This window comes from Megalobrama amblycephala, linkage group LG10 (assembly GCF_018812025.1).
Source record: "Megalobrama amblycephala isolate DHTTF-2021 linkage group LG10, ASM1881202v1, whole genome shotgun sequence".
In the NCBI taxonomy this organism is placed as follows: Eukaryota; Metazoa; Chordata; class Actinopteri; order Cypriniformes; family Xenocyprididae; genus Megalobrama; species Megalobrama amblycephala.
The window spans coordinates 9,575,748-9,588,883 of NC_063053.1; the positions used below are offsets into that span (position 1 = coordinate 9,575,748).

At 36.0% G+C, this 13,136-nt stretch overlaps 1 protein-coding gene across 1 annotated transcript in view; it reads right to left on the reverse strand.

Moving 5' to 3' along the window:
- The window catches only part of si:ch211-250c4.3 (uncharacterized protein LOC100535981 homolog), a 34,922-nt gene continuing 21,786 nt past the window's right edge, over positions 1 to 13,136 (reverse strand). Inside the window, exons 4-8 of the mRNA XM_048204455.1 lie at positions 9,044 to 9,212; positions 8,304 to 8,431; positions 7,031 to 7,152; positions 4,738 to 4,841; positions 1 to 2,442 (exon numbers count right to left, since the gene is read on the reverse strand). Of these exons, the coding sequence (XP_048060412.1) occupies positions 4,748 to 4,841; positions 7,031 to 7,152; positions 8,304 to 8,431; positions 9,044 to 9,212 (513 nt within the window). The 3' untranslated portion in view covers positions 1 to 2,442; positions 4,738 to 4,747. The remainder of the gene's footprint in view (positions 2,443 to 4,737; positions 4,842 to 7,030; positions 7,153 to 8,303; positions 8,432 to 9,043; positions 9,213 to 13,136) is intronic.

The following is a 13,136-nucleotide window of genomic DNA, read 5'->3' on the forward strand; positions in this document are numbered from 1 at the left end:
TTTAAACCAACTTGTGTTTATTTAGAAATATCTCATTTATTAAAAATACATTTGAATAGCAATGCAATATGCATAATGAATTATTCAGTCCATTTGGTACACTACAATACACAAGATAATTAAAAATCTCTTGTCATGTCCTTTGTCCCTAACAGACAAAAAATTATGCCATACATCTGCTCTCATTCATTTTTACACACAATTCAACATCATTACTCAGAACAGTGGCTATGAAACGATTGGTCAAGCGTACATCAAAAGACAGTACTACATGCTGGAAGCCACTTTGTTTTTTAATACACTTTCTGGGCCAGAACAATATCATGTTACAAAAGCTTGATTAGAAAAATGTTTCATCTTTCACACGCAAGGCTGCAAGTGGTTTGCAAAACAGACCTTATCTAGACATCAGTATTTTAGTACCTCACTCCACCCAGCTGTCAACAAAGACAGTTAAACACTTAGAGCTCACTTTCTGAGCTTAACCTAATGTGGTCCAGTATACCTGGCTGTTTTTGATTAATGATAGACTGAATCATTCGTGTTCCAGAAGTAAAAATTTTGATGTTGTTAATCCATGGTATTTGCTTCTACTGAAGCCGTCAGCCTGCATTATTTCCGCTTACTTTTTAAATAATCATGTTTAACAGCAGAATTAAGTATATTACTCATGATGCTGTACGGAAAATTACACCAATCAGAGATTTGAAAAAAGCAACCCGCCCAAAATAGTTCTTTAGCTCCACCCACTCCCATGAAGCACTGCGAATGACATAATCGAGTCAATCTCTCTACGCTCTCAAAATACTTCAATGTTTGTATGTTTATACACACACACATATATATGTACATATATATGCTTGCATATTTTGTCAACATTTATGTTGTCAACATTTGTAAATGAGTAGTTTTATACTTCTCCATCATTTTTGATTATGCTGTTCGCAAAGCTTCATAGGATTGTAGTTCTTTACCTCACTAAAGTACACAGTCTTGTACCTTTGTCAAAAACTTTTTTGCTTCAAATCAAAGTTTGTAGTATTGTGATTCACCTCGTAACTGGTTGGCTTGGTTAATGGCTTATAACTCTTTAATAAAGACTTTTTTTAAATCCCTATCGGAAAAAAAATCTTTCAGAACCAGTGCCGTGGAAAAAGGGGGCTGGGTCATTTAACAACTTTTTAATTTCACTTTTATCCCTGAGGTCCAGTTATAACTTTAGTAAAGTTTTATGACCATTGAACCTTTCCAACTTTTTTATTGTATTTTATTTATCTATTTTAACCATTTTCAAACTTTTATAAATTTTTACTATCATTAGTTCTTCTGGTGTTTAGGATTAGCAGCATTTATCTAACTTACATTAACTCACCATCACTGGGCGTAACGTTTTGGGTTTCTGAAGTCAGAAATCAGAGGAATTCAGAACAAACCATTTGTTCCGCTTGATTTTCATTTTTTAAATGAGTTCTGAATGTGACAGTATTATTTACAGTATGTAATACTGCTTTAATCCAGCTCAGTTTGGTTAGGTCACTGTATACTGCATTTGATTTGGTTGAATTAATGTCTTTTTACTGAAATTTGACTGAAAATTTACAGGTACATAGGAAGCACTTGTTAATTCATAGTTAAGGATGATATTTCAGGTTCATACTCTAGGCATTGCTTCATTTTTAGAGAGGCAAAAGGCTACACACATTATTTAACATCAGACAGGTGAGCACTGCCATAAGTCATTTACATGTTATCATAAGCCCTGTCATGACAACGATATATGTCTGTAGATGGAGGAATTCACATGTGGGCGCACCGCTCTCCCACTCTTATCCACACATACTGTATGATCCATGCATCATGGATACATACATGCATATTTGTTGTGCCTGTATATATACACTTACACATGGCAATTCTTATATAATTGTGGTACAAAATCATTTATATAAATTTATAGCATGCATGTTCAACATTTGTTATAATTTGGGTGTATTTCAAGTATTTTACAATTAGGACAGTGTCTGGTAAATTGTCCCAGACAGAAATTTACATTAGACTATACATAAGAATCAACTGTAATTCCCTTTTTCAGAAATCACATTCTTTAAAGCATCTTTCCACATGTTTATATAGTCTTTTATAGTACCTCATTAGCTGACAAATCTAATGAGTGCTTTATCACTCAAACAAGCCCCATCAACAGGTTCCATCAACAACTTAACATTTCCATTAACATATAAACATCTCTCCTAGTATTATACAAAGTACACACAATACCAATATTTTTCTCCCATTACTCAAATACTGTTCATCTTTTTCTTGTCCATTTCTCTTCCATTTTCTCTTCCTCAGTCTGGAAAAACCATCTGCAAACTGCAAGAACCATACTTTGTCCTTTGCTTTTTGGAAAAGCTGCCCCATCGCAGGCCATCTGCTCAACGTCTAATGAGAAAACAAAAGCTGAGAGTTAACATGCTGCTCATTCTCTGTGTGTGAGATATCAGTTGTACTGAAACAACACTGCCGTGAGATAGAGCCTTACTGTCCAAACAGTGCTAAAACAACAACCGACCTGGAACACAAATCCTCCTATGCACGCTGGACATCCCTGGGGACCAAGCACTGTTGTTTCTGTTTTGTATTGTTTCTGTTCTGACCTCTATTTCTTATTCTTCTGCCATGGGAGTCCATGACAGCCCATATATAACTATATTTTAAAAAAAGTTGTGAAATTTGGCTCACTGATTAAGTTGTCTGAATAGTACTATGAGCAACTTAGGACCAACTTGGACCTTTAGGTTACTTAGGTAACTTAACTTTTTGTCACTACTACTCAAATTTTGTGCCCCAGTCATTACAAAAGGTGAAACTCCACCAACTTAAAGTCCCTGTAAAGTCAATTCTGAGAATTCTTTCTAAACACTTTATAAATGTTACAAATGTATTGCTGAAACACACTACAAAGACTGTGAATTGTGTAATGCTTAATTGTGAAGTTAGAGCGTTAAACAGTTTTTCACCAAGTCTCTGTTCAGGATTTTTTGGGCGGAGCTAAAACGGGGGTCTGATGACGCACTTGGACCCCCGAGCATAGCCCCTCCCCTAAAACTATATAACTGTCGATGACGCACCGAGCGTGGCGCCGCCTCTAACTCTACAGCGGTTCACTCGCTCAATCTCGAGTGTCATTACGGTTATACAGCCCTTTGCACATTTACATGGTTGTTATAATATACAATATGCTCGGTCTCCTTATTTAAATTGTCTAAAACGACGATATGAAATATTCTAAAGTGATCGTTCTACACCAGATAATTTTACAAACTTTCATCAGACAGCTGGGATTCACAGATAATCCGCTGTTTTTGGTAATTGTGACTGAACAGACCTCGGCCCCCCTCGCGCCTCGGCCTTCCTACCGTCCCACCGATAACCGATGATATATGGGGCTGGACAGAGTCTCTCCCGTCCCGGCCTTCATCCTCCCGTCTCGCGGCACCGTCATTTGTCGACTCGACAACAGTCGGCAGTTCGTGCCCACCAATGAGTGTAAGTTGCCGAGTTTGCTTATGTTATAATTAGTAGGTAGTCCACAGTAACTCTGCTAAAATTTGCAATCATCTAAATGATTCTTTTCATATGCATCAGTATGTTTGACTCATTAGACTCAAGTTAGTTGAGACTGCAGCTCTCGCGAGTGGGTGTGGTTTCAGCGCCGCCAGAGGACACGCCCCCAGCGTTTGAGAGCAGAGAGCGCTGCCTATTTTTTCGAGATTTTGATAACTTATTTAATTTATTTGCAGATTTTTTTTTAATCATTCAAATTTGGCTGGGTGGTTAATAACACATTTTTCTGCAGAGTGAAAAACTCAGAACACATACTTTAAAATGACTTTACAGGGACTTTAACCAAGCCGAAAAAAGTAAGAAAGAGTGCAATGAAATCAATAGTGCCATCTACTAACAGAAAATGAGGCAATACGCTTGGGCCTATTGATAGAAAATTGCCTCTAATGACTGTAATTTAAAGGGATAGTTCACCCAAAAATGAAAATTCTGTCATCATTTACTCTGCCGTATGTTATTCCAAACCCATAAGGCTTTGTCTTCGAAACACAAATAAAGATATTTTTTTAATATTCTCTCATTAAACCAGTGAGATTTGTTAAAAAGTCAAGCAAATGTGGTTGAGCTTCTGTTTACCATATTTGATGTGCTCTATCTATGTGCGTTGATCAATGTTGACATGTGAATAAAAGCCTAAATTAAATCTGTTCATCATATAAAGCATCCTATAAATGTTTTAAGAATATTTGGATTAAACCACCTGAAAATTAAGAGAAAATGTTAAAAATATCTTCATTTGTGTTCTGAAGATGGCAGTATTTTGGGTTTGGAATGACATGAGGGTGAGTAAATGATGACTATTTTAATTTTTTGGTCAGCTATTTAAGGTTAAATTATAACATTTGCAATAATTGGCATTAAAATCATACTTCTTTATTTTAATGCAATGTACACAATGTCATTGATATGCTTGATGTGTATAATTTATATTAATGCATTTTGCAGACACTTATCCAAAGTGACTTGCAGTACATTCAAGATTACTTTTATCTATTTACTTGTCAGACATGTAATTATTAAATTGTCTGTTTTTACATTCATATTCATAGTTGTTGTACTTGGAATTGGCAGAAGATTTTATTGTATTGTATTAAGTATTGTTTGGCCTACCTGATCAGTACTACTGTGGCCACAGATAGTCCATTTTCTGATGGCCCAAAGCAATCATTGAGTTTCTGTTTGTCCTGGGGTGCTCTGCTGACATCACATCTGGGCTGTGGAGAAGATTGAAACCATTTTAGCAATCTTAATCGTAGTGAACAAATTCTGACGCATTTTGGGTGTGGACTTCAAGCATGCTTTCCTTATCATGCTAAATATTTACTTAAAATATTTTAAAAATGTTTTGAATAACCTTTTCCATATAGCACCAAAGAGAATGTTAATGCCTCATTAAGTTGGTCTAAATTAATGGAAGACAGTCTGACCTAATTTTTAAAATGGCATTGCACTTACGCAACACACTGAATATTCTGATACGAGAAAGCATAAACAGAAAAAATATTGTCTGCACACTTTGTCTCTCACAGTCAGCGTATTGTATGAATTACTGGTCCATATGGATATTCCTCAGAAAATATCTGCTCTCGGGAGGAGAGTGCATTTAGCATAGCTCCCATATCTCATCTAATGAGTGAAATACATGGGGAATTCTCCTACTCCCACCAGCATACCTCCGACCTGACACTGCAGCCCTGGAACTATTCATCTGATTCTGTGCCAACCTGTGTGTGGGATCACAGCTAACTTGTGGAATAGGTTGAGATTCAAGTTGTTTTTATAAAGGAAAAACACATTTTTAAGGTGTTCGTTCCTAAAACGCTCTTCCTTATGCCACAGATAAAGTATCTGTTATTAGTTCAGAAAGAATGTTGCGGTGATGTAGTGCTGCAATTTGGTCAGCAAACTTGGAACTAGTTTCTAGCCTTGGAGAAAATGAATCAACACCTTGTCGACCAATCAGAATAAAAAACTCAATAGTGTTGCAGTATAAGCTGATTTATTAAAATTCTACAATATAGATGTACTAACAGCAAGTATTAGAGACTGATACTTGGTGCTCTGTTACTAAATCAGGGTTGTTATTTTTAACTAAATCTATGAAAATTCTTTTTATTAATTGATATAAAGCTGAAATTAAGCTAAATTTAAATGAAAATTAGAAATATTGCTTTAGCAACTAACTGAGATAATATAAGTTCAAGTACAAAAATTACTAAAACTGAAATAAAAATAGATTAAAGCTAAATAGAAAAATATAAAAGGGTAATATGCATTAATTCATGCTTAACTAATGCACAGATAATCTTGAGTTCATGTATGACTCATGAAAGACTATTCATAGTACCCTGTTTGCAGACAGCTGAAAGTTGAAATACATGGCTAATTAACACAATAATTTTTACTATTAGATAATACTAAATGTTTGTAGGGATTTAATCTTTGATGACACATTTAATTAATGGCAATTCATATATGACTTAATATATTAATCAGACACTTTACTAGTTGCTGATGTGGCAATCATTAGTTCTTCATGAGTCATATATAAACTCAAGATTATGTGTGCAGTAGTTATGCATGAATTAAAGGTGCAGTAAGCGATTTCTGAGAAGCACTGTTTAAAGTGGATCATGCCGAGCACTACAACACACTTGTAGCCAATCAGCAGTAGGGGGCGTGTCCACTCATGTTTGGGGAGGAGAGAGAGTGAGCAAGAGGGAGATTTGAAGAAAGACTAATAAACTAATAAAAATTACAGAAGCACATAACAAAATCATTTAAACTTAAACTTAACTGTAATTGAAAAGTAAAATTAAAAAAAAAGAAAATTCAAAATACTAGAACAATATATAAAAAAACACTAAAATAATACTGGACTGAATGAAATCCAATAACTAATCAGTGTTCTGCTCTCTGCTCATTCATACAATGTGGTGCTAGTCACCGACTACCACATGAGCCCAGTGCTGAGGTATTTAAGAGGAGGCAGCATTCAGACGAGATTAGGACGGCCAGCATTTTACCAGCGTACGGCTGCGATGAGAGTCTTATCTTGTATCACATGGACACATAGTGAGTCATAACATCAAAAGAGCAGAGCCATTAGTACTACTTGTGTTTGTGATACGGTTTCTCAGAAGTTACTGTAGTGAAATGGGAACAACACAACTGTAGGGCAGTGTGCTAAATCTTATTCATTTCCATTCTGATTCATTTTTAACATCAAAACCAACTGTCTGTGAAATAATGTTGATCGAGCTATAAGAAATAATAAATAAATATTCTATTTATTTATAAAATAACATTCAGTGAGCCTTCAGAGGGAGATCAAATCTGACCATTGTTTTGAGTGCTAATGATCTGAAACTCCTGAATTATTATGAAAACATGGATGGAGTACCGGTAAAGCTGTGGACACGATCTCTTCAAGGAGCCTGAAGACAGTCCCAGCCTGCTCTGGTTCCTCAGTTTGGTCTTCTTCACCAGTTCCTTCACTCTTCCCCAAGTATAGTTCTCACTCAACTACAGTCACACAAAAGTACAAAATAATTTTAAACTGTAAAAATTATAAACTTGTTCTATTATATATGGTGAAAAACTTTAATACATCTAATGGGACATTTAATGTAATTTCATGCAGTTTGTAGAGAAAAAGAACAAGTCATCTTGTAGTTTACAGTGAAATCCGTTAATTGACATTCCCAAAATTCCCTGTGTGACACTACATTTAATGTTTCTTCTTAGTTCATCATGTGGCTTTCTCTTTTTTATGTTCTTTAAAGGTATAAAATTTCAGTACTTTGAAATATTAATATGTCAGTTAATTAAATATATACATGTGTGGGGATTTTTTAACTGTAAATTTAAGCTAAATCCATACATTTAAAACGTTTCTACCATATTTTTTTCATAAAGTTCAACCACAGCTGCTGCTGTTTTACCATAAATTTCACATTTTTTAATGAGAATAAATTAAAATGTAAATAATGACAATTTTAAAGGTTCTCTAAGCGATCCTAAGCTAGCTAGACCCTCCCTCCTCCTCCTCCCCTCCATGCTTCCTGAAACAGTCATGAACGTGCATTTAAAATCATTCTTGTCGGTTATTGGCTGGAGCATGTTTATTATGATTCGTGGTCCAGGCAGCACCAGTTTGTTTTTATTGCCGTTTTTGGAGCTTGTGGTGACTACAGAGACCGCGTTTTTTTACAGTGTGTTCAGGGGACAGGCAGCTAGTGGATAGTAAGGAGATGTTTTCTGTATGTGACAAAAAATGTTTTGGCCTAAAAACGCGTGACATCACTTAGAGCACCTTTAACTGTCCTTTATATGTTATGTCTATTTTCCGTTTTTTTTCTCCCCCATTTTATTTTCCATTTAGTTTTTTTTTGTTGTGTTTTTTTTTTTAAGGGAGGGGGGGTCGAGTATAATGTTTTGTCAGCTGAATAATTGTCATTAATGTGACACAGTTTCAACTGGCTCTACTTCTATCCCTGACAGCTTCATTTTCATTTTCTGTTGACTCAACTACCACAATCTAGAGTAATTTAATAAGTAAACCGATGCATGAGACATAGAGGCTTGACCAAACATTCATTATAATCCCCTTCCCCTGAGTGCTGAAAGATGTGTTTGTCAAAGTGAGTCATTGTGTTAAAATTCAACTGACTCACCCGTCTGTGAGGAGAAGAGAGGACCTCAGCACTGTCACTTAGGTACTTGGCCTCTCCTTCTGTGTAGCTTCTTCGATTCAGACCCCTTTTCCAAACGGGAAGAGCAGGTTGGCAGCCCATCTCACCATCTGTACAGGAGAAAACATGCTCGTATATAATTCTCTCTATGAGAGGAAATGACTTATGAACTATTATGAATTTGTGATCTATGACTAAACTCTATATCCTCTGAAGGGTGTGGTGCATAAACACACTAAAACATACATTAGCTCTGTTTTCCCGCCCACCAAAATTCCCAGTATCCCTGAGATAAGTTTCTTCTCTCAATATGGAATTCCAGAAATTCCACCTATAGCTAAAGCATTCGTTTCCCATTTCTCCAGAGACTAATGTTTGGTCGCCCACCCACCTGATGGAACATGAGATGGAAGGAAAGCAACCAGGAAAAACATGATTTTAGTGCTATGCGAGGATAGATAGATAGATAGATAGATAGATAGATAGATAGATAGATAGATAGATAGATAGATAGATATCCATTAGTCAGTCTGTCAGATAGATAGACTATCTATCTGTCTGTCTGTCAGCTGGTCTGTATAATCTTATATAATATAATAACTTCAAAACATTTTTGAACTTTTACCCATGGTTTTTTTCAAACCAACCTTCAGTATTTGTCATGTAAATGCAGATTAATCTTAGTTATGTACGTATGACTCCAGGTGTGTTTACACACTGACCTCTCATGCCTGCCCTGAGGGGGATGCGCGTGACCTCGGGGATCGTGGTCAGGTCAGACAGCGTGCCGCTCGATGCCGTTAGGCTGTAGTGATCACTGCGAAAGTGTCTCTTGAGCTCTTGGAAGGCCAGGCTGGCTGCACCACAGCTGCAGTGCTGTATGAAAAAGTCCTGAAAAAGAGTTTGAATTAAGAACGTGTCTCATACAGGGCAATTTTATTTATTCACATTGTTAGTCATCTATTTTATGAATACATAGGCCTACATTGTAAATGTACACAAAGATTTGTAAAGCTTTGTTTTGTATTGATGAAATGCTCCAAAACAAAATTAAAATGTGGTCATTTGGGATAGAAGAGCACTTAAAATAGTTCACTTTATGAAATCTAAATTCAATTTGTTGATGTTCACGCCCATGGGTCAAGGATGATAGCACATACTTGGCCCGTAGAATAGACATCTGGTTCAGATTTATACAAGTGTAAAATTACTGAAGCCCTCAAACACATCCATTCACTGATAAAATGTATTTGAATAGAATTTTATTTTTTATCACACTTTTTTTCCAGTATATTTTGGGTAGTCCTGCTACCACATAAATGTAACATTAAAAATAGAGTTAATTTAGAATCCTACGTTATCTGATGTTCTCTTTATCTTACATGACATGATTTATCCAGCTGTGATATAGACCCAGAGTAAAACTGTACTTCTCAGAGGTTACTCTTTTCATGAAGATATCAGTCATATTTCATTTAATTTACTTCTAAAATATCTTATGAGAATGAAAAAAGACAAGTGAAGATAGCTGTATCACACATTGTGTGTACAGAGCTATAAAATGAATGTAGATAGCTCAGATAATTTAGGTCTTGAAAGAATTTGATGAGAAAGGTTCATACTGAGAATCAAAAGTCTCCATTTGCTCTCTATTTAAATTCATTGTTGTCTAGGTGAAACAATTCAAATATTAAAGACATCTCACTTGTGATTTCTCATTCCTATGGGGAACATTTCACTCTCAATAGTTAAACTGTGAGACAAAATCAAAATGACTCTGAATTGCTTTTCCTATGGGGAATGTCTTTATCTGGGTCATTATTTTAAGCATTTACCTCATGTATGCAACAGCTGAAATCTGCTGGTGTCATTTCCACCAATTATTCTTATTGTTGTGACACATTTTTTTTTTCCAAACCAGATGTGTGGTGTAGTAGATACGACATAACAACCTATGCGCTTTAGCAGATTTAAGCCTCTGAAATTCACATGACAGTGTTTTGTGTCAGTGATAAGATGCTTCCCAAAACTCTATTTATCCAAGATTATCCTATTGTTTCCATTACATCTATATTTGCATGGTAAACGCTTTCTGACTGATGAGGTGATGATGCCATGGTGGATCCGTTTGCTGAGGATTTCATGTTGTTTGTTGCCACTGAGAGCAATGACATAACACTGATTCCTCTGAAAGTTTCAATGCATCATAAAGATTTTTGATGTTTTTGAGAAGAAAGAAGCATGAGCATTGAACATGGACTGAAGATGAAAGAATTCATCTTAAATGTCCCATAAACCAAAACACCAGATGCTTCAACCTGCAGTTCATTGCATTGGTCACGGCTGATGACTGAACAGATCAACATATAGGACTAACAAGAGTAACAGGACACTACAATGGTGGTATCTGCATATTGTTTGAGTCCTGAATGCTTTTTATGAGTACAGATGAAAGCATGCTGTGAGGGTTTGGGGGTGGGTGGGTAAAACAGCCTGGGAGGAGACTGGCGAGACAGCTTGGTCTATTATAGTGGAGACTGAGGCACGTTTCAGGAGTTCCCCCGCCTTTTGATGTGTGTAACAGCATGTTGCTGCCTGTTGCTTAGACCCAGGGAGATCAAGCAGTGTGGTCCACTATTCCTGTGTCAAAGGTTTTCTACATGGAATTTTAAGGAATAAAGTATTTGACAATTCTGATTCAACTGAACGTTTCTGATTTCTACTTTTGCGAAAGCTCTGAGCATTTCACCGTGTGAACAAGTTGTTTGACTGATTCAAAGATATAATTCATGAGTTTAAGAACATTTATAAAATGTTGCGTACAAACCTTCCTACATTTGATCTTACCATCATTTCTCAAATGCGCGTACATGTAATTCCGAGAACAAACATACACACACACACACACAAAAAATGTGCATATGCCTCTCTTCCAAAAGTGAAATTTATAAATCACAAATGATCAGTGCTCAGCTGAATGGTTTCAGATCTCCGTCTTGTAAACGTCACCTAATTTGTTTAATGTCATTAACATATAAAGGAGCACAAGTCAACCAAACCAGTCAATCCAAATCCTTTACTTGAGAATGGCAAGAGGCAATTATTGCTTAGGTTTTTCACATACAGCAGTACTCCGACTCTCTGCCACAAGGAAAAGTGTGTATGTCTTCTTTGACCCTGACATGATGCTAAGCACTTTTCCACATCAAAAACCGTTTTCATAAATATGAACATTGGCGTAGATTTTAGCGTATATACACTCAAATCTTCCTCGATCTCATGGGGAAGAACGCGTGTTTATGGATATGTATGAAAATAAACCTAGTACCTCTCAGTGGGATGAGAGCAGATTGTACAAAAACATACACATGAGGTTGTATGGATTCATACAAAGTTGCAACAAAGCAAAATTGTTATGCACTGGTGTGAGACTGCACTCAAAAAAATGAATTGTTGGATTTACTTAAAAAATAAGTGTCAAGTGGTTCCACGCAACAATATTAAGTAATTTGTACAAAAAACTATTTAGTTGAATAAACAAAAGAAATTCAAGTAAAGCTGACAAAATTTCTTTGAGTAAATACAAATCATTTGAATGACACTGTTACATAATATTTATATGTGCAGTTTACTTAATAATGTTATGTTGATTACATAAGGTGAACACATTTTTTTTGAATAATCATTTAAATAAAAAGGATACAACATATCAGAATGCAGCCCCTCACCCCAAAATGCACTCAAAAAATAACTAATTGAACAAACTCAATTGAATTAAGAGCAGGAATTTCATCCTATAAGCATGCGTATACGAGGCTCACAGCCTAAACACAGGCGACACTCTTCTGCATGATGGTAACCACAAAATTCAAAAACATTACAGAAACTACTCTAAATGTCCAACATAACTGAACATTAAACACTAACATAAACTAACAACATCTTTCCCTTTACTGAAAAATACATAAAATAACACTTTAATCCCTAAATTTACTCTCCTAATGCAGTTCCTTGCAAAGCATGCTGGGAACTACGGATCCACTACACAGTTAGTTATGTCAACAATAATGTGTGCGTTTCACACACCAATATTAAGTTGACTGAACAAACACTTACTAAGTAAAGCTGACAATACTCAATTTTAGTAGAAACAACACAGCTAAATTACATTCATGTAGTTACATGAGTTTTTTAAGTAATATGAACAAGGGTGGTTTGAGTGAAACTAACAACAGTGAAAGTTCATTTTTTTCAGTGTGTGTTGGATCTTTTAGCCTTGTGATCAGTTAAATAAATGGAACCAGTTTTGAGAAAAATGTGATTCCCGAACCTAAAACTAAGGCAAAAATAATTCATACGCAGATTACGCACACATGCATGGTTTCCGTAAAAAAGCACATTTTTAAAAAGTCCTCCTTTCTTTTGCCTCTCTTTCTCTCCTGCTTTCTTTGATGACTTTGAAGTGCAGGCCCCCACTGAGCTCACTCACTGTGATCATGTAAAGTCTTTTCTGGCCCCAGGGCCCGACCTGACAGAGCCAGTTTAGAGTTGACTCTCTGAAAAACCGTGAAAAAAAGTGCTCTCATTCAACAGCACAGCGTCCAGAGGTCAGGAAGATGTCTACACAATATACTGTTGCAGCCTTTAGTCAGTAAGCAAAGGACTAGTGGACAGAGGAGACTGGGGCGAAGGACTGGCAAAGCGGAACGTACATTAAAATGCAAATTTCTCTCAGGATGGAATTATAAAAATGTGTTTATTTCTCAATCACGATGAGTGACATTAAAACCTGCCACAGCATTGAAAGTATTCCCT